Here is a 22,713-nt window from a genome sequence, read left to right on the forward strand (position 1 = left end):
GCCCTCTGTGGGCCAAGAACAGGATTGGTGTTCTCCTTGCATAGTGCCTTGAGTCTGCACTTACTGCATCTGTGTTGTGGTCCAGAAAGAGTATGTATCTATCTGTCTACACTTTCTATAATCAGCTTCAAATCGTATTAAAATTATACACAAGACTTGTGTGTGTGTGCCTGTGTGGTGTGTGAATATGTGTACATATACAGGGAATGTACATGCCTACACCTGTATGTACAGAAGCCAGAGCCAACAGTTGGTATCTTTTCCTCTACTGTTCTCCAAGGTATTTTTGAGACCGGCCCTCTCACTGAACCTGGAGCTCACGGATTTGGCTAGACTGGCTGGCTAGCAAGTTCGAGGATCCTACTTTCTCTGCCTTTTAGTGTTGGGATTGCAGATGTCATCTATGTGTGTGCTGGGGATACAGCAACCTTGACAACCCACTGATCCCTCCCAAGCCTTAAGACTCTGGAGGATTTGTTTTTATGCACATATATTTGTGGAAGTAGGAGGATGCTATATGCTTTTTAATGCATATTCTCTTTTTAATCGGCATACAGCAATTATATAGTAACTATACAGAGCCCCATGTGGTATTTCAATACATGTATACAATGTGTAATAAATTAATCAGGGTAACTGGAATGCAACATAACGGTTATCTATCATTATTGGAGTTAGGAACACTAAAATGTTCTCTATAGACTGGTTTGAAAGAACTAATGTCAAGTATTTTACCCCACTCTGCTGTAGGATATCAGAAGGGCTGTCTCTGTTAACCCTTCCCTCTCCACCCCTTCTTTCAGACTTATTGCAGACTGGAAATACTGTTCTAGTATCTACTAGGATGATTGATCCTGTGGGATCAATTTTGCAGCTTCTATATGGAGAAAACATGTTATGTGTACTTCTGTCAGGGTTCTTTCTGGGTGTGTGTGTGTGTGTGCGTGTGCGTGTGCGTGTGTGTGTGTGTGCGTGTGCGTGTGTGTGTGTGTGTGTGTGTGTATGTATGTTGCTGGGCCCCATGCATGCTAAAACAGCATTTTACCTCTCAGCTATACCTCCAAATCCTCCCAGGTAACCATTTTACCTCACCTAGATCACCACAGCAACCTCTTTCTGGTCCTCTGTGTTGGGCAGTAGATCCTTCCAATCTCTTTTCAGCCTTATTGTAGGACCCAACCACGATAAGCTTAATAGAGGCCTGAGTCTCAGTAGTTTTCCCTAAGGCAATACCTGGCTGCAAGAAAGACCATAAACTAAGACTACCCAGGCAACACCCAGAAACAGACCACCCAAAGAAAATTCCTAACATTCCAACTGTTGTAGATAGGATCATCTGCCAGCACACACCCATGGCTTTTCACCAGGACACCCCTAGACAAATGTCAGCCAATCAGGATTGAACCTGTCACCCCAAACCCTTCTAATATAACTTTTCTGGGTTTTGCCTTTAAATAGTGCTCTCTAGAAGGGTGGAGTTGCTCCTCTCCCTGCTGTGCTGACGAGGTCCCTGCTGGCTTGTACTCCAGCATGATAATAAACCTTGCTTTTGCATTTCGGTAAGTCAGTCTCCCTGGTGGTCTTTTGGGGTTTCCATGGACTGGGCACAGCACTTATAGCAAGAGCGCTCATCTTTATAGAGTGGAAGTGAAATGTGCCTTCAGTGGGTCGTCCTGGATGTTAAATATCTTGGTTTACAAGGAATCCTCATTGCCTCTCTAGCCTCAGCTGACATTCTCGGCATCCTGCTGCATTTCGTTCGCTAAGGCATTCTGCAATTTCCAGATCTGAAACTTTCTGTTCTCTTCCAGTCTTCAAACACTTTTCCTTTCAGTGAACATCACACCCAGATCTTCTTTGCCCAGAAAATGTCCGCTATCAACTCCACATCTGGACTTGTAAAGCTCTTATTGGAACCTGAGACTTTACCTTGAGTGTTCATGCAACTGTCTTCCACAGTGATCCTGTGTTTGCCCAAGCAAGATTGGCGCATTTCTGTAATGCCTGCTTGCTTCCTGTCTTGGTTTGTGTAAAGAAAATCACAAATGGACAGATACAGATGAATGGACAGGTCTGTAGGTGTTGCTCTGCCTTCACAGCAGTGCAAGCAGGTCACCACAGATCTAGGAATGAGCCTAGTTCTCCAGGCATACTGCCTGTTGTCCCACCCACACTCTTTAACATGACTGATCACCGTTAGATCCAAAAGAAACTCGGGACAATTAGCTCTCCCTGGTGCCTATTGACATACCAAATCACATGCTGACCTTCATGCGCTCAGCATCACAAATACCAGTTACAGAGTCCATGCTGCATCCTGACTCTTCTCGCTCTTCTCACCCTGCCTCTATCCTAAGCTTCCCCAACACAGGGGCTTCCCTTCTCCCAGTTTCTCATTCCTATATAACCCTGTTATTCTGGCCATGAACTCTCTCTCTCTCTCTTTTGTCTTCTTCTCTTCCTCTCCCCATCTCTTTCTCCTCTCATGGCCAAGGCCACTCTGCTGGTTATGTTCATCTACTGCTTTCTGTCCCTGCTTCCAGATGCCTCTGCATGCAAGGGCAATAAAAACCTTCCCCTCAACCATAGCTCAGACAGTCATGTCCCCACTTTATACACTCTCCATGACACTACCTACCCCATCAGGGTCTGCAACAAATCTAGAGACCCCCAGCTCCCAGACCCCAGAGAAGATACACAAACAACGTTGGGACTGAGTATTTGTGCTATTGTTACACCAGTCTTCGGGCCTCACCTTACCAAGAATCCTGGAATAGAATGAAAACGAAACCTGTCCAGTGTGACAACATCTAAGCCACGGGGGAGAACGGGGATAAGCCAACATTTGCACATTTGCCGGTTAGGTCTCCCTCAGGCAGTCTGTACATCTAGAAAGGAGCTCGAGTTCGGCAAGTTCCTGGCAGTTAGAGAAAAGCCAGCACCCCCCAGGAACTGGTGAAACAGGTTTTGCCTCCCTGAAAGGAGTCATTTTCCCTGCCTCTAGCAGCCGGGACATATGGCTCCTCTAACGTGAACCTGTGATTGCAAATCAAAGCCCATGCTGGTCTTCGGACTCCTACAGCCCCTACTCACAAGTACTTGTTATACATTTCAAAGCCTCCATGATAGCATCCCGACCCTTCTCATCCATCCCTGGCCCACCCCCAGCAAAGCGCACTGTTCTTACTATTCTCTCTTGCTAGCTACAGTCTCCACCATTCTCTTGCAGATAGCCCTGGCCATAGCCAATCTACTTCATCTCCCTCTGCTCTAGGCCCTTCCAGATCCCTCCGGATGGTCCCTCTGACTCACAGTAAGAATCTTCCCCACAGTGAAGAGGTTATTTCAGAAGTTTCTTTACAGCACCCCTCACATACATTTCCAATATTAAAAAAATCTAATTTCACAGCCTGCCTTTAGATTTGGTGTGGACAGTGTAACTCACGAAGCCGCAATTGTGCTAGTGTTTGCAACACTAAAGCTGAGCCTTTAGCAAATCCAATATGGGTTAAAAATGTTCTCCACAATATACTCATAGACATATGCACAGATGTATGTCTGCTTAGAATGTACATCACAGAAACAGTCCAAGGTGCCATCATTTCTAAGAGCGGTGATGCAGAAGAGTGAAATAAGTCCCCATCTCTTACCTACAGAATCCCCCACGCATACATAAATTAAGGCTATCATTGCATCTTCAGTTTGGGGACGTAATTAATCACTCCTATAATACAGACTTATGACAACACGGCTTGTCCCAGAAATGGAAACTGTACTAGGTGTGTAGCACAAGCATATTGTTTCTGTGGCTGTATGACACGGCACTGCTAGCTTACAGCTCAAAGTCGACAGTCCTTGGATGTCATTCGGAGTGTGGATCTCTCAAAACAATACTTACAGAATTACAAACACCATGGGTACTCTGTATTATTCCAATTCCTGGAGAAATAAAGACTTAAAGCTTAAATTTATAACGAACTGCTTTTTAAAAGTGGGATGATAATTAAGTCTGTAAACCCCATGACAAAGCAACCTGCACTTTAACTTGTTGACGGTGAGATGTTTGGGTTCTAACTATCACACGTTCTTCTCTTCCCAGTGCCAGCATTAAAAGCAGGCTGATGCTCTAGTTTTATAAGTATTCATCAAAATTAAGACTGCAAGAGGAAATGTATATTGAGATTATGTTAAGAAGACACATACGATCATAAGCTGCTTTAGTAATGGCTTTGGCTGCGTTCTTCTGAATGTCAGGAATTGTCGAGTTCTCTGCGAATGAAAGCAGCTTTTTGAGGCCCCCCGTCTGCTGCATCAGCACCATTGTGTCCATGTCCTCCAGACAGTTGGCTATCACAGAAAGCGCTTCTACATGAAGGTCATTCAGGTCCTAATAACAAAGCAAACACAACTTGAAAGTTGGCCTGTGGGCTGCTTCACAAGCTCCTACAGCAAACACCTGACCGAGGAAACGTGAGGGAGAAAGGCTTTACTCCAGCGTACAGTTCCGAGGGGATACAGGCCGTCATATCCAGGAACCAGGAAATGAGGCTGGCCACTCTCATTGCATGGGCAATCAGGAACCAGTGAGGACAGGAAGTTGAACAAAGCTATAATCCCCCAAAGCCTGCCCCTAGTGATGTACTTCCTCTTCCAAGGTTCTACTCCTAAGGTTCCATGACCTTCCCAAACAGCACAACCATCGGGGGACCAAGTGTTTAACATGAGCCTATGGGGGACATTTCACATTCAGAACACCACAGTTATGTTAAAGAAAGTTACTCTTCAGATTTTGCCGTGGGAAGTGGGACTCATCAGAACATAGTGTGATTAATCTATGTTGTCAAAAGCCCAAGAAAGCAGAAGTTTTTACCAACAACTAATCTCCTACCACTTGCCTCATCTTTTCTCATTTCTATTGCTTCAAATATTTTATGGATAAAATAATAAAGGAAACATCTGGTAATTACAGTGAATTGAAATTGCTCATATTATCGTCTACCAAACACAAATCTAAAGTCCCCAAGGAAAAAGTACATAGATTTTGGCAGTGTAGGCATGGAACCAGAGCTTTGTCCATGCTAGGCACACTTTCTACCACTGATCTGTAACCTCCGAATCAACAGGCAAAGAAGAGGGTTTATACACAATGGAAAGTTGGGTTGCCAAAGAAAAGGTTTGTCTAGAAAATATGAGCTCTATTAGTGTATCTCTTGGTATTACCACACTGTGTGGTTAAAGCCTCTGGAAGAAACAATGACCTAGTTTGCTCAAAACTTATAATGAACAACCATGTGTGGTGGCGCATGCCGTAATCACAGCAGTTAGAAGGCAGAGGCAAGACAACTGATTCAAGTTCCAGACCAGCTGGGTACATAGTGAGATGCTGTATACACACACACACACACACACAGAGAGAGAGAGAGAGAGAGAGAGAGAGAGAGAGAGAGAGAGAGAGAGAGAGAGAGAGAGAGAGAGAGAGAGAGAGAGAGAGAGAGACCACAAAACCAACAGGCAAACAAACTTACAATGGCCCAGTCCATTCTAGTGTTCAGTAATTAAATAAGGTGAGTCATCTTACAAGTTAAGGGATCTGATCAATTGTGGTTTTTGTTGAGGGCAAAAGGAACCTAGACTGAAGGACGTCGTGACCATGCCACTAATTAAAGCTAGGAAAGCTGTAATTGCCCAAGTGTTTTTTTCTTCATTCTGGTAAGGATGCTCACCTATAAGTTTGTTTGCATTTGTGTATTTTAAGTATATGACTTTGTTTTTTACTCTCTTGTCCACTTATCATACAATTTGAAATAGTCATTTATAATTTAGGATTTTTTTCATTGCTCTTAAAATATAGAATTTAAGCTTCTGAAAGTTAAGAAGAATGAATGTCACTCATGGGTATTGCCCTCATTCTTGGGTAAGTGTGGTGAATTTTCTGAAGAACACAGGGTGGTTGCTTGTATCAGATGGATGTATGACTTTGTCCTTGTTTTTCCTTGAAAAGTATAATTTAATTTTAACATTAAAAATTTGAAGTCAGAACCCAGTGCAACAGCACATCCATTTAATGCCAGCACTCAGGAGGCGAGGCATGTGGAAGTCTGAATTAGAGGCCAGCCTGGTCTACACAAGTGTTCCAGACTACTCAGGGTTGTAAGTGAGGCTGTCTTAAAAAAAATCAGAACACAGAAGTGAGGAGCAAGGAGTGGGGGACCAAGTCAAAACAGTAGTAGCTCTGACAAATGGGTAGAGCTCTCTAGGGAAGTCTTCCTTAATACTGTTGTTCATGGTTTAGCATGAAGAGATTTTACACAAATTTTGAGAATTTAATTCCTTGCAGTTCATGTTTTAAGCATATATTGTAGGTGTCTAAGAAGATAGCTCAGTCAGTTAAGGGCTTGCCAGGAAAGCTTGTGAACCTGAGCACCGAATGCTTAGGATCCCAGGACTGGACATGCTGAAACAGGAGGATCCCTGGTACTTGTTGGCTGGCCGGTCTAGCTGAATTGGTCAGCTCCAGGCTCAGTGAAACACACTACCTCAGAAAGCAAGGTGGAGAGCAATGGAGGAAGACAGCTGATGCTAACCTCTGACCTGCACACGTGTGTGCCTTCAGACACCACACACACAATGCATACAAAGACACACAAAACAGGTAAGCATGCATACACAGAAAATATTGCAACTTGAATTACATTTATTTTGCTTTCCCAAGGCTCTTTACTAGCTGTAAATCCCAGCCTCTGGCCTCCATCTTTGAAAGCCCCTCCCCTGTGCTCCTCAAACCTTGACCCCTCTCTGAGAGGTATTTTAATCTAGTCTGATTTGGCATGATGGGGATTATTTTGCGTTGACTGAGAGCTCGCTTTAAGAAAATATTCCTAACACTAGCATAAAGAAACATAATTACATGAATTGACCTTTATCCTTTGAGCTTGAGAAAAATCTACTTAAAAGTTAGATTTCTTAATCTAACTTTAGATTCTACTTCACAAGTAGACTTTCCTGTTCTCTTCGGGTTTTCTGTCTTCAAATCTGTTAGGTTTTTTTGTAGCTTTCTTTTGTCTGGGCCTCATTACCATGGTAAGGAGTTTGAGTGCATGGGAAACTTAAATGAAGGATTCTCCTGGCCTTGTGCCCCAGCCTAGGTGGGGACGGGAGAGAAACTTTCATATTTCGTTCTATATATTTTAGTATAATTTAAAACTTTCCAAATAGAGCTGGGAGATGGTGGCACAAACCTTTAATCCCAGTACTTGGGAGGAAGAGGCAGGTGAATCTCTATGAGTTTGAGGCCAGCCTGGTCTACCGGAACTAGTTCCAGGACAGCTAGGACTATTACACAGAGAAACCATGTCTCAAAAAAAAATTTCCAGGGGGCTGGTGAGATGGCTCAGTGGTTAAGAGCACTGACTGCTCCTCCGGAAGACCGGGGTTCAATTCCCAGCACCCACATGGCAGCTCGCAGCTGTCTGTAACTCCAGTTCAAGAGAATCTAACATCATTATACCAATGCACATGAAATAAAGCTAAATTTAAAAAAATTCCAAATAGAATACACATATTAACTCTAAAAAAATACTTTCTATATATTTGCAGTTTCTGTGACTACAGACAGGATATTTAACCTGTGATTTTTCTCATCTATAGATGAGGTTAAAGATGCAATAATTATATATGATATATAATATAGCTGACATATAATGATATAGCTATATATAATTATATGATGTTATTATACATAGTATATACAATATACAGATATAGATTTATATATAAGATATAGATATATTATGTATTATATAGTATCATTTATAATGATATAATGTTTTTATAGGTTATCATACTTTGAAAGAAATAAGAAGGTAACAAAATCACATATTCCAGACGCCTGTATCACATCTATGACAGAGTAGATCTTTTCATGTCATTTTTTTCCCATGAAGATAGGGGATAGAACTGTGACATTATCAGACAAAGCTATATTCATCCTGTGATTAATGATTTACACATTCCATTTGAAATAATAGTATAACATGATAGGATAAAATAATGGTATTGTTAAGAGTTCTATATAGTTCGCATATTAGACAGCCTATAGCACTGTTAGGGTTCTACGCCACAAATGTAAAATCCTGACACAGAACTGGTGCACAGGGTGTCATGGAATCAGAGGTAGATGGATGTGGCAGGAAACTTAATAAACTTTTACTCAAGGAGCCTTTAACCTCCTAGATTGTGCCTCTCTTCTTATTTTCAAAAAGGCACTAAATAGAGCTTGGTTGGTCTAATACATTGAAATAGAGGCGGTGGATCTGAAATCTACATATCAGCGTTGGCTCTGGAATAGAGCCTGGGGACCCTTTCAGTGTGGATCTGAGCCATGTCCATGTCTATACAGCTAAATGGTCTGCAGCACACTGCTAGACTGGCATTTGTAACCAGAAGACATGAGACACACAGACGCAAAGCTGGAGACAGATTCTTTGTGAGCCTTAGGGGAGCCGTGCACCTTCACCTCCAGTGTTTCTCGTTGTTTTTAGAAGGTAAATTGTTCTTCTCTCCTCATCCCACAGACAATTAAAGGATTACTTCTAGGTGTTTCTGAACAATCTTAAACTTTCAAAACCAGATTTTCTATTAGTTCTCCATGGCCTCCACAACTAGCCTGCTTTAAGAAGCCCAATAAATGAGTTACTCCTGTAAACTTTGCTTACTAAAATTAAAAACTTCCAGACTTTAGGACAATATTTCAGAGCTGCATGAACAGGAATATGGCCAATACCTTGGTTTCCAGGATCTTGGTGAGCTGGTCTAGCCCTTGATTGTCTTTCAGCATTGTCCGAGACTCCTTATCACACGTGATCACACCCAGGGTTTTGAGAGCCAGCAGCTGGATGATCGGGTACTCGGACTTCAGGAGTTCTAACATGGGAGGGACTGCGTTTAGTTCTTGAAGTGTTGTCCGACACTGAAAATCCTGCCGTGAAATGCAAAGGAACACATTAATAATTCTACAACAAACGCTCTCAAGGATGGAGAATGTCTCTGTTCTGTTGAGAATATTAAGTTATAGTTTCTCCAGCATTGATTCCAGATTCCAAAACAACTTATAGACAAAAAACAAAACAAACAAAAAACAAAAAGCAAAACTCTCAATGGACAGTAAAAATAAATTTATTGACGTAGACATTGTCAACAGGAAGTCAATGTTATCTATCTCTTGCAGGATTTATATTGCTACAAACTTCTATAAACAATATTACGTTAAAATTTATACATAATACAATTCTTTTCACATGAATATACTGTTTCAAATAGTATTTGATGAAATAACTTGGATTCTTGATCTTTGAAGGGTTGTTTGTGAAACAGCAGCAGCATTCGGTGTTGTAGACAACTCAGTGTGCAAATTTACAGCAGGATTTTTTCAAATACACGATCTTTACTTAAGACACTTAAGTTCCTATAGTCGGTATAGTTAAATTCCTATATGGGATGAACCAGTTTTGGTAGTGGTAGCAGGGCAAAGGGTGTTGTACTGAGCAGTGGAGAAAACTCTGGAACTCTATTACTAAATCGCAGTTTAAAAAGCAACAAACAAACTCAAAGGTGATTAAAATAGCACTGGAGGTGGAGAAGAGGGGTAGGAGTGGGGAAGTAGCTCAGTCGATGGAGTGTTTGCCACTTAGCCTAGGGAGACAAGTGTGGGCTACCAGAACCTATGTAATGAAGTCAGAGCAGAACCCATGTAATGAAGTCAGAGCAGAACCCATGCAATGAAGTCAGAGCAGCAGTGTGTTGGAGGCAGAGCAGGTAGATTCCCAGAACGCAGTGGCCGGCCAGCCTACCTTAATCATTAGTTAGGGAGAGACCCTGCCTCAAACAAATAAGGTAGAGGGTAATTGAAGAAGACGGGCATTGATCTCCACACTCACATGCACAGATGCGCACATACCTACAGAAATATGCATGTACAACATGCAAACACGCACACGCACAGACACACACACACATGCACACACACAGACACACTCTGGAAAAACTCCCGTATTCCGCTTAGCCTTCCTTCTTTCATCATTTACCCAACTTCTAAATGTTTAGCTTCCTTCAGGCATAAATGTTATAGGTGACCTTTAAGAGAGTGTCCCCAGGGACTCATAATGTGACTGCATTTGGAAAGAGAGTCACTGCTGATATAATTAGACGAGACGGGGTCACCCTGGGGCATAGTCCTTAATGGTGTCTTTTTTTTTTCTTGTTTTTCCAAGACAGGATTTCTCTGTAGCTTTGGAGTCTGTCCTGGAATTAGCTCTTGTAGACCAGGCTGGCCTCGAACTCATGGAGTTCACCTGTGCCTCTGCCTCCTGAATACTGACTGGAATTAAAGGCGTGCGCCACCACCGCCAGGCTTAATGGTGTCCTTATAAGGAATAATTGATGTCCTCTTGAGGATGGAGATGACAAAGGCAGAGGCTAGAGTGCTGGCTGCTAGAAAAAGCTGGGCAGTTGAGGAACGGTTCTGCCTGGTCTCTGGAGCCTAAGTCATGTTAACACCACGACTTTGAACCTTTAGGCTCAGCACTCCGCTCTGTTGTTGAGTCACCCAGCTTGTGGTACTTAGCTGCAGCAGCCCTAATATCTTCTTAGTCTCCAATGCTTCTGTTATGAAGAACTGCAAAGGCAATGCTTTTTATTTCCACTTGAAAGAAAAAGTAGAAAACTGCACCCAGGAGGAGTCATGAGGTTAAAACCACCTATCATGGATGGGCAGTTTTAAGTCATTGAGTGACTTGGATAAAGAGTGTTAATTGACAACTATGAACAAGACAAAATCATCCCAGAGACAAGCCTGTGAGAGGTTTCCTAGATTAAGAGGTTCTCTAGCTTTTGGGGTTACCTTTATTCCATTCACTGCCTTGGGAAGAGCCATCTTATCTGTGGGACCATTCCCTGGGTGGCAGACCCTGGACTATATGAAATGGGGGGCATTAGCCGAGCATGTGGATCCACTGCACTCAGCTTCCTGACTGTGGATGTCATGTGTCCAGCTGCTGCAAGCTCCCACCATCTTGACTTCCGTGCCAGGATGGACTATACACTCTTGAATTATGGACCAGAACCAACTCTTTCTCTTTAAACTGCTTTTCGTGACGGTGTTTTTATCACAGCAACAGGAAACTAAGCTAAGATGGTGAGGGAAAGCCCATTGGCTCAGGGACAGCAGAAAGGGGCCGGACTTCCTCCAGAGAATGTCTGTTTCAGGTGCATGAGGAGGTCACATTGCTAGGACCAATTGAGGCCAAGAAGGTTTTCTGAGTCTCTTTCCATCCCACTGCCTAGATACCATCTCTCAGCCATTTCCCCTGCCCCTCTTGACGGGTTTTAAGATTTCAGCTGACCTAAAGCTTACCAAGCACATTAGTTCATTGTTAAGAAACCCGAGCAGGAAAAGCAGCGGGGAAGGCTGGTATGTCTTTCTAAACTGACCTGTTGTGGGTGAGGGCCAGGCACAGGGGATAGCGCAGCAGGAAGCAGAATGGAGTTAATTTTTATATACAGAAAAGCAGCCTGATGAGATAGCTTTTGCTGTTGTGAATAACGAATTGCCCTGAGGAAACTCAGATGACAGACTTTTCACCAAAAAACAGTCCAAAGCCTTGACCAGTTGGTCCTCCAAGCAGTAAGGACTGTCCCAGTGGTTGGCCTTTATAATGAGAATTCTGGAAGGCAGCTGTCTGCGAAGATTGATGCTGTCTCAGCAGTGATGCCCACGGCGGGGAACACTGCAGCTCAGAGAATGACTACCTTATCTTGTGCTAGTTTCAACTCCCTGGACAGTCGATCCTTGCCCACCTCTGGGTCAGAACTGACATCCCCTGGCTAACAGATAGACATCTTTTGAAATCTGTTATGTTACAAACTTCTACCAACCCAAAGTTAAGGATGTCACCAGATACCATCTGAGACGTATAGGAGGGATTCCCCCTACTTGCTGTAACCACATCTCTGATGTACCCCCCCCAATGTATTTTCAACTTGCCTTGATTTGTGACTTTCTTTATTCTGCTTACTTTCATGAACTTGCTTCCATGTGGGAACATGGAACCTGGGGTGGCTTAATTTCTTGTTCTCCAGGGCAAGGTAACTCAAGTTTGGGTTCAGAATAAGCTTTTAGATGAGAACTGTGTTTTTGTGTTGACACTTCCCAGATTTGACATGAATTGTAGATTTCCCATTTTAAAAGAAACACAGTGGACTCACATAAATCCTACCTTAATATGTATGCCATTGCGTTCTTTTAAAACAGAAATTTATTTCTTTTCATGTGGTAGACAATTACTTATCAAATAGTTAAATTGAAAGGCATCTACATGGAATTTCCGTATCTTTTTCTGAGTGAAAAGTACTAAATGGTGATGTGGGATTCCCGTCTGTGTGCTGTGAATACCATTGGTTAAAAAAGAAGCTGTTTTTGGCCTGTGATAGGGTAGAACAGAGCTAGGCAGGGGAAACTAAACTGAATGCTGGGAGAAAGAAGACAAAGTCAGGAGAAGCCATGTAGCCCTGCTGGAGACAGATGCAGAAAGTTTGCTCCAGAAGCCACAGCCACATGGTGATACACAGATTACTAGAAATGGGTTAAATTAAGATGTAATAGTTAGCCAATAAGAATTTAGAGCTAATGGGCCAAGCAGTGATTTAATGAATACAGTTTCTGTGTGGTTATTTTGGGGTTGAGCCACTGGGAACAAAAAAGGGGATTCCTACTACAAAATGGGCTGAGAACAACTATGCAAAACTGGTGAGTTTTAAAATTCTTTGTAAACAAAAAGATAAATTCCATGATGGGCTTCAAAAAGTATTTTATGTGTATGGCTGTTTGCCTACATACCTGTGTATCACATGCACACAAGTGCCCACAGAGACCAAAAGAAACATCAGATCGCCTGAACTGGAACTATAGATGATTGTAAGCCACCATGTGGGTGCTGGGAACTGATCCTGGGTTCAATGGTAGAGCAGCGAGTGCTCTTAACCTCTGAGCCATCTCTCGGATCCCATCCCCACAATTGGCCTTCTGCGTGTTAGGCAAGCACTTTAGCATTGAGTTGTATTCCCTACCACCAAAACGCTGTTTAGAAGCCATCCCTACCTGTACCAAGTTGTAGATGCACTCAATAGAGTTCTTCTTCACATCTGGGTCTGGGCTACTGAGCAGTCTGATGAGTGGCTCAAGTCCACCATGCTCAAAGATCTGTACTTTCCCAGTGTACTCTACCGACATGTTTGCGAGACAAAGACTTGCAAATTCATGGATTACCACTTCTTCTGTATATCATAGATAAACAAGACAACGTGTTAGCTATTACAGAAGCTCTACAATAGGAGAGGAGGGGTGTGATGATCCTAGCTACTTGGCAGGCTGGGGCAGAAGGTTCTGCAGATCCAGGATTATGGGATATATTGCAGTGGTAGAGTGCTCTCTGAACATATGCAAAGCCCTGGCCTTAATTTTAGTATCACACACACACACACACACACACACACACACACACACACACACACACGACAAACACACAGAAGCTTTGCAATCCAAAGCTCTAAAAATCTTGCTCACATCGCAGTTTTTGAAAAGTTAAAATTGTGCTGTGGCTTGAAAGATTATAATGACAGTTCACAGTGGATGACTCCTAAGTTCTTTACAATATGTAGTTTAATAAAATACAAAAAGAAATCAGTCCCACTTTGGAGCTGTAGGATGCAAAATTACCTTCTGGAGCAAGCTGAGCAATAACAGAGTTCATGACCTCTAACTCCCTCAGCAACTTTCTAACATCACCTACAAAAGAAGAGAAAGAATACAGATGTTTGTTAAAGTAATGGTGATGTCTGCTAAGCATTTGCTAAGATAGGTGTTTCTCTCTGATTTCATGGTAAGGATACTGAGATCAGCAAAAAGGCAGTGGCAGGATGCATACCCAGGTCAGTTGACTCCACTTGGACATCATCTGCCTTTTGCTCAGTACTAAAAAGAATAACAGCAGAATTGCCAGATACACCCAGAACACATCAGAAAAGCTGACTTACAGTGTCCTATATTTTTTATTATATTAATCTTTTGTTTGGAAATATTTATACACGAATGGTTTATTACATTGTTTCCACCCTTCCCCCTTCTCCAACTCCTCCCATATCCTCACTTCCTCTCAAATTTATGATCTTTTCTTTAATTATTGTTGAAGATGCTCTAGTGGGCCTGAGCATGGCAAACATGGCTCTGGCAGGCCTTGTCCTTTCACTACTTCCTCTTCCTTGCTAAAAACAAACAAACAAACAAAAAACCGAAAAAAACTTCGTTAGATTACATTCCTAAAACTAGTCATGGAGGCTATTCCTGTATTTGGCCACTTCTTCCTCTTGAGGCTGACTACCAAGGTCCAGCAATCAAAAGCCCCCTTTTGCCTACCCTAATTAACATGCCCAATCAAATATCCTTTCCCCTTTCCTTTGTTCCTATTCCTTTTTCTCTTATCCTCTGTCTCCTCTGTTTGTCTCTTATTCCCTGCCCTTTGTCCTTCTGGGGCAAATAAATCTCCTTTGTGCTGAGAACTTGTCTTGGGATATCTTTTGCCGGTGCTGGCACTTTCAATTGTTGTTATTCCTCTCCTTTCTCCTCTCTCTCTCTCTTGAGTGTGTGGTGTGTGTGTTTGTGTGTGTGTGTGTGTGTACAGCTTACTGTTACTCACGTTTACATGTGTCTTGAGCTGACTATATGGGATTGTGTAACCTATCAAGCTTGTTCATAGAGAAAACAGATTCATCCCCTTTAAGCAGTTCCTCACGTAGGGGTGCAGCTTTGTGTCATTTCTCCCATCCACACTGGCACATTGACTGTTGTCATTATGCAAGGCCTTGTTTAGGAAACCATACTGTTGAGATTCCATTGGTGACTCTTCATGTCATGTCTAGAAGACCCTATTTCGCAGGAGGTGTCACAGTCCTCTGGCTCCTTCAGTCTTTTGAACTCTTCTTCCTTGGCTTCTCCAGAGCCTTAGCTTACATAGGTGCATCAGATGGAGTTGGGCATCTATGGTCACTTATTCTCTCCATTTTGAGGTTATTTTTAAGTTTGATTTCCATAAACTTGTGTAGAGTGCAGACAATTATACTAACATATTTTGACTGATATATCCTTATTGCTCACATTTTATTTAGTTATTAAAAATGTCAAAAGTCTCAGAGATAAATGCATTGGCTTTTGAAGCTCACTGTCTGTTAAGCTAAGGATAGCCAGGTGTGCTTCCACTTCTTGATGACTTAACTCCATTTTTTTAAAAAGTATTTATTTATTCATTATATATACAATATTCTGTTTGTGTGTCTGCCTGAAGGCCAGAAGAGGGCACCAGACCCCATTACAGATGGTTGTGAGCTACCATGTGGTTGCTGGGAATTGAAATCAGGACCTTTGGAAGAGCAGGCAATGCTCTTAACCTCTGAGCCATCTCTCCAGCCCCATAACTCCAGTTTTTTTGAGGAAAAAATACCTCTGTTTCTTTAGTTTTGCAACTTCTGATCTATTTCCTTTATCTATAAGAAAAGGCTAACCCCACTAGATTCAGAGGAAAGGTCATCAAAGTGAGCTGTCTAGGATGAGTTTGACCATATTAATTACTGAATAGGTTTGGTGTTCACTGAGTACCTTTTCCTGAGGAATTCAGAGCTGTGACTTTTCTTTCATTGTGTCAAAACTTGTGTCTGATTTCTCTGTTTCTTTTGCAAGTGGCTGAAGGCAGAGCAAATGGACAGTTGCTTTTGTAGGTTCCAAGATATGCAATGTTCCAAGGTGCTGTGTTGTAGGAAGCAGAGGTAGAGGTAGTTTTGGGGGAGCATGTGTTAATGAGAAGGACCCTAGTGCCTCAGACCCATGGGAACTGACAAAGCCTCTCCTGGGTTAGGCTCAGGAAATTGACAGAGCCTTTTCTAGGTCAGGGTCATGGAAATGGCAAAGCCTTCTTTGGGCCCTTGGGTAGAAGTTTCTACTCTCCATCAGCCTGACTACAGCCCACTTGATCCCAGACTTTCTGTATGTACATCTGCCACTTCTTCATTCCTCTGTCAACTCAGTCAGGTTTCTAGCCCAAGCTGTGCTGGACACAGTAGGGGATGACATTTATGCCCGAACACCAGGTTTAAAAAACATTTTCTTCACTGATTGACAGGTAACAGCCTTGGCATAATACTTAGATCCTTGCAAGGTTCTGGGATCCAAATTCCATGCACCTGTCTCAGCAAGTGCTGTTCTGATGCCAGTTGGCATGGCTGAAAACAATTTTTGTGACGGCTGTAGCAAAATGCCTTATTTCAAGCAAAATGCTTGAAAACATCCTAACAATCGCTGGGAGTTCAGATCTCTAAGCACTTCCCCATATATATAAAAACATCCCCCATGCACTTCAGACCTTCTTAATTGAACCTGACCTTAAGGTAGACCATGTTGGTGACTGTGTGGTTTTCAGTTCCTTTCTTTCTGGGTTATTGGCAGTCATCTGGAAAGCTCATAGCTGTATGGTCCTTGTGGCCTCAGGTGGACACCACACCTTGCTTTGCCAAAAGAAGCTAGAAGTCTTCTCCAGAGAGTCTCATGCCATGAAATTTAGATCAAATGACCAGAGGTGCCTAAGACCCACTCCGGGGTCCATCCTGTCTGCTGAGCCACTCCTCCCTACTGGATGGAAGGTTCTAGTTCACTGCAGCTCTGAGAACTGGTGTCCCAGTTGGTTACTTACTATTCTCCTTTTGACAGTTGATTGTTCAGAGAATCTAACCTTTTTTATGTGAAATCAGCAGAAAATGCCAGGTGAGCTGCTCTTTCAAGCTCTGTAAACACAATATTAGTCTTAGTTCCTTCTTTTTCACCAGGGAAGCTCCTCAACCTCAGCAACTGGATGAAAATTCTGATCTGTGCTGGGGCCAGGTGAACAGCATCTGAACAGGGTGCCACTGTGATTTCTGGTCAAGGCAGATATACCAACGACTTTAATGCCTGCTCTAACTTCATTAGCTCTCTTCTGATTCGTTTACTTTTTAGACAGAGCCTCATTGTGTAGTCTTAGCAGGGCTAAACTTCATTATGGTAGCCAGGTCAAACTCACTGCAATTCCTCTGCCCCAGCTCCCCCATACTGATATTATAGATGGGCACCACTATATCAGGCTTTATTATCGATTATTATATAATCGTGGTATCTTGGTTTTACCATCTAATTCATTCTTGGCCTTTACTGGTTTACAGCACCACCTCCCTCTGCTGGCTTTGAGGGATCCAGAATGCTGGTTTCTGAGGTTGCCTGACACAGGGTTTCTGGTGGACTCTCAGTGGCTGACTACAGCCACTGTGTCTGTTTTACAACCACTGCGTCCATGGCTGACTTGTCTGTTGTGTGCTCTGAATGAATTAAGTACAAACTAGCGGGGAAAGAAGACAGTGCCAGTTGGGTTTTGGCCAAAAAAGAGGGTTCAGTAAAGTAACTTCACTGTCTTTTGAATCACTCCAGCTTGGCACAGCAGACACTTAGCTCAGTAACTTCTAGAAGAGGAGGAAGAGGGACGAGGAAAGAGGAAGAGGAAGGGGAGAAAGAATATGGAGAGAAGAGGGAGAGGAGGAAGTGAAAGAGTAGGGGGAGGAGTAACTAGAAATGAAGGAAGAGGAAGAGAAAATGGAAAAGGAAGAAGAGGAAAGGCAGGAAAAGAGGGAGGGGAAGGAGGAGAAGGAGTGAAGGAGGCCGCAGAGGAGGAGGTTGTGAAAGGAGAGCTGTCTCACATGAAGTTTCAGCACCAGCATCCTGTTGAAACATCAATTCATCTGACAGAAGCACAGTTGTTCACTGAGTAGAAAGCCACAGGGCGGCACGTTTCTAAGGGACAGCCACTGTTGTTATTATACATGCCAGCGATGCTGTAACAGAGGAGTGCAGAGGTGTACTCCTTTACAGAGTAGCACGGAGGCACGACTCGTTAGGATCCAGCGGCTACTTGTTCAACTTCTATCCAAGTTTTCTAGGACATATGTGGCAAGTGGAGCTATAGCTGTGGACATATTGATTCTTCCAAGAAAAGGAGAACTTGTCAAGTGCTGGGGAGGCCATGTGTTAGCCACATCATCAGATACAAGTCAATCAATTCAAATTTCATCTAATTCATGAAATCTAAAGAAAGCCTTTCATTATACCACAATTGCTCTTCACACCAGGTACGTATTCTTAACCTGTCATCGTTATTCAGACAAGAGAACTAGGTACTTACTGGGACCCTGAGGGTAGCAGTCCTCTCCCTGCTGGCTGAGCAGATGTGGTGCATCCTCACAGTACTGGTCAAAGCCAGCTTATAGGGCGGGGTCTGGAGCCTGGGAGATCCCAGAGAACCCCTCACATAAGACCCACATGTTGAAAATATTTCTTTAAATTTTTAAAAAGTTAAATCATGTGTGTCTGTGTGTGAGTATGTGTATGTCTGTGTGTATGTGTGTGTAGGTATGTGGGTATGTGTGTGGATATGTGTGCATGTCTGTGTGTATGTCTGTGTGTATGTCTGTGTGGGTATGTGTGTGATGTGTGTGTATGTGTGTCTGTGGGGGGGTAGGTGTGGGGGGGGTAGGTGTGTGTCTGTGCGTGGGTATGTGTGTGTCTCTGTGTGTCTATGTATGTCTCTGTGTGGGTATATGTGTGTGTGTCTCTGTTTGTGTGTCTGTATTTGTCTGTGTGTGGGTATTGTGTGTGTGTCTGTGTGTATGTGTGTGTCTTGGTATGTGTGAGTCGTGTGTGTCTGTATGTGGGTATGTGTGTGTCATGTGTGTGTCTGTGTGTGGGTGTGGGGGGGTAGGTGTGTGTGTCTGTGTGTGGGTATGTGTGTGTCTCTGTGTGTCTATGTGTGTCTCTGTGTGGGTATATGTGTGTGTGTCTGTGTGTGTGTGGCTGTGTTTGTCTCTGTGTGGGTATTGTGTGTGTCTGTATGTGTGTGTTGGTATGTGTGTGTCTGTGTGTGGGTATTGTGTGTGTCTGTATGTGTGTGTTGGTATGTGTGTGTCTGTGTGTGGGTATTGTGTGTGTCTGTATGTGTGTGTTGGTATGTGTCTGTATGTGTGTGTCTGTGTGTGGGTAGTGTGCGGGTATGTATATGTGAGTGCAGATGCAAGAGGAGGCCGGAGGACATGATTTCCCCTTCATCTGGACTCATAGGCAGTTAGTTATCAACCACCCAGTATGGGCGCTGGGAACCAAACTTCAGTCCTCTGCAAGAGGAGAAGTCACGCTTTCCTGCTGGCCATCTCTCCAGCCCCTAGTTCTTAGTAACTTAGTGTCACAAAATCCCATTTACAGATCCTGAGCTGAGAATTTTCACCAACATTGTAGAGAGTTGCTCAAGAACTAAGTATCTTATATATTAGAATATAGATGAATGAATGAACAAGTAAGAGAATCAATAGAAATTAAGAAAAAAACAAACAGAAAAAAGTCATTGAATATGCAAAAATCTGTGTATAACACTTGTTGTCTAGAAAAACTGCCAGTTGAGGAGAAAGGGAAAAATTCATGACGTATCCAGTGGAGGTCATGGCAAGGGACAAAGTGATGACCTTAGTCACATACTGTTTCTGGGAGGTGGGTTTATTTCTGTCTACCCCGGTTGAATCCATTCTCTATTATAATTCATACCCCCATTAAGAGTATCATTGAATCTTTTTGTAGTTACAAAGATGTTGGCTCAAAATACTTTTTGAAACTTTTGTAAGTTACAAAATTTGTGTCTCAAAAACTACCCTAAAACACAGAGAAGTGACTTATGTCTGGAGAAATACATGCTGAACACCAGTGGAGACCACCACTGTTGGCACGACTCTGCCAAACTGCCCTTCTAACAGCCAGAAGATCATGTGTTAGCTAATACTGCAATACCACACTCCTAAACAGATGAAAAAATTAATCAAATAATAGATCTGATTCAAGAGCATTCACTTAAATAATTTGAATTCAAGATATACAACTTCATTATTTTTATATGAGCAATAGTTAGCAGTTTTAAAAAGTCAACTTAACAGAATCTACGGTGATTGTCATATACTAGGAAATTTATTTGAAGTATAACTGACATGCGTACAGGCAAATTACACTATATTAACTTGGGGGGGGGCTCATTTTAAGAGATAATTTCTTTCCTAACCTGTTAGATTAGGGCATCATCACTAACTCTGAGGTGAGATGCTATACTTATCTCCACCTCTGTTAATAATCTATTCAAGTAGGAAATCGGATAGATAAATGGTTCAGTGTTCACAGTACTTGCTCCTCTTCTCGGTTCCCAACACCCACACTGGACAGCTCACAACCACCTGTACTTCTGGCTCCAGGAGATCCAGCGCCCTCTTCTGGCCTCTAAGGCATCTGTACTCAAGTGCAGATATATACACATTAAATAAACATATTTTTTAAAACTATGAAATCATGTGTTACATTGCACCACATTTTTTGCTGATGTTTAAGTTGGCTTAAATAAAATTTAGGCAAATCCCTCAAAGTTAACTTTGAAAAAAAAAAGGAAAATTCATTCATTTCAAAACATCGTTACTTACTGTTGGAAGCCAGGATGCCAAAGATCATTGTAGCATTTCTTCTTACGACTTTGTCTTCGTGGGTAAGCAGTTTGGTCAGAGGCTCCACAGCTCCAAGTTCAAGGAGAGTTGCTTTATTCTCCTCACCTGACAGCCAAGTAGAACAAGAGCACACATGAGTGCCTTCTGTCTCTCGGGACCTCCAATCTGTGTGACTTCAGTTTCTTATTTGCTCTTTGCTTTCTCTCAGAACCAATCCGGGGCTCCAGCACCCTGGATATTCGCTTCTCTCTTTGCCTATCACGTAGGATAGAAGACCTTGACTAATCCTTCAGAGTTAAACAAATCTTGGGGTCTTCATGTGAAACTCAGTTGTTAGATTTAACTTGCTAGAGTTTTCTTTACAAATTCTTCACCCATGTTTAAGAGACATACTGAGCTAAAGATTGCCTCATTTTCTATTTTTGCCAGCTCAGTTTCTGCTTCCTTCTTATTATTTTCTGTTCCATTGATTTGTTTTCAGATACCCATTATATTTATTACTGACTTTGAGTTTAATTTCTCCTTTACCATTTCTCTTTCTTAAAAAAAAAAAAAAAAAGAAGCTGAAGCTTAGGTTTGAAACTTTTAAAATTTTATCTTTGTGTATGTGCACGTGTGCATTTAGCATGTGAGGGTATGCACATGGATAGAAGTCAGAGAACAATTGACTTTTACATGGGTACTAGGGATTCAAATTCAGGGCAGCACCCTTACCCACCCCCACTGAGTCAGCTCCCTGATGCTAAAGCTTGCTTTTCTAACATGGTGCAATAAAGGTTTATCTGAAACTCGTTTACCAGCCCTCTATACGTTATTATAGATCACCTCAATTTTCACGTTTATTCCCCTTTTTCTTTCGCTCATGAGTTACATAGGAGTATGTGCTTACTTTCTGAGTGTTTAATGATTCCCTGGAATATCTGGTATTATTGATTTCTAATGTGATTCCTCTGCGGTTCAGAGATACATTTTTGAATAGTTTAGAATCCCTTAACATTTGGTTTGTCTTGTCTTATGCCTCACAATGCAGTTTACTGAAGCGAGTGTTCTGTGAGATACTCTTGAGAGATAATGTTCACTCCACAGATCTTGGAGAGCGCTTTCAGTACCAGATTAAACTCATTAGTATCGATGGCCAGGTCGTCTTATTCTTACACGTATGGTCTATTTATTCTTCCATTTATTGAATTTTTTTTGAAAAAAAAAGGGTTTTGAATTCTCTTTCTGGGGAGTGTCTATGGATGCTTATCTCTCCTCATAAATAGCTTCATGCATTTGGAAGTTCCTCTTTCAGGTTCATAGCTAGGGAAGAGTTTCTGCAGTCTTTAGGTGATTTGACCTCTTTATCTTAATGAAATGACCTCTGACTCCTTTTGATGTTTATTTATTTACTATAGAAACCCCAGGTTTATTTTGTTTAGTCTTTTAATGAGATATCTCTTTTCATTTTCTATTTGAGCCCTTATAGTCTAAGCGTCTTCCTTGAAGGCAGCATGTAGTTTGGTTTTGATTTTTAATTCAATACAACAATCTCTCCCTGTTGTTAAATTTTATTTTAATGGAATTTTATTGTGCTGTAAAGGAAGATGGAACTATAAAATTAACATGAAAATGGACAGAACTAGAAAACATTAAGTGCCAGGATCAGCAAGTCAAACAGTGCTCTCTCTCTCTCTCTCTCTCTCTCTCTCTCTCTCTTTCTCTGTCTCTCTCTCTCTCGTGTGGAGTGTATCCTCTAACTGTTACAACTGCACATCCAAGCAGAAGGAAATATGGGAAAGCAAGGAAACTGGGAAAGGGGCCAATGAGACGGGCAAATGAAGTCTCTAAGGGAGGGGCTTTGGAAGACAACAGAGCAAAGTTAGAATGGGGACTTACGGGGGTAAAAGGATATTTACTGTCTGGAAGGGAGCATGGAGATGGGATGGTGGTGATCTTAAATTTTACTCTTCATATCAATATTGTTTATACACAGGGATATTTATTTTATACTTTTATACTGTGGGTTATGATCCAATGCAATTTCTCTTACTGCTCAAATGGTGGCTCTTTTTGCTTCTGTGG

At 42.2% G+C, this 22,713-nt stretch overlaps 1 protein-coding gene across 1 annotated transcript in view; it reads right to left on the reverse strand.

Annotated features, from left to right (window-relative positions):
* Armc3 (armadillo repeat containing 3) overlaps positions 1-22,713 on the reverse strand; it is an 83,080-nt gene that overhangs the window by 49,774 nt on the left and 10,593 nt on the right. Inside the window, 5 exon segments of the mRNA XM_042055318.1 lie at positions 4,204-4,387; positions 8,783-8,977; positions 13,154-13,329; positions 13,772-13,840; positions 20,629-20,754. Of these exon segments, the coding sequence (XP_041911252.1) occupies positions 4,204-4,387; positions 8,783-8,977; positions 13,154-13,329; positions 13,772-13,840; positions 20,629-20,754 (750 nt within the window).

The sequence above is a fragment of the Arvicola amphibius genome, chromosome 6, assembly GCF_903992535.2.
Source record: "Arvicola amphibius chromosome 6, mArvAmp1.2, whole genome shotgun sequence".
NCBI lineage: Eukaryota > Metazoa > Chordata > Mammalia > Rodentia > Cricetidae > Arvicola > Arvicola amphibius.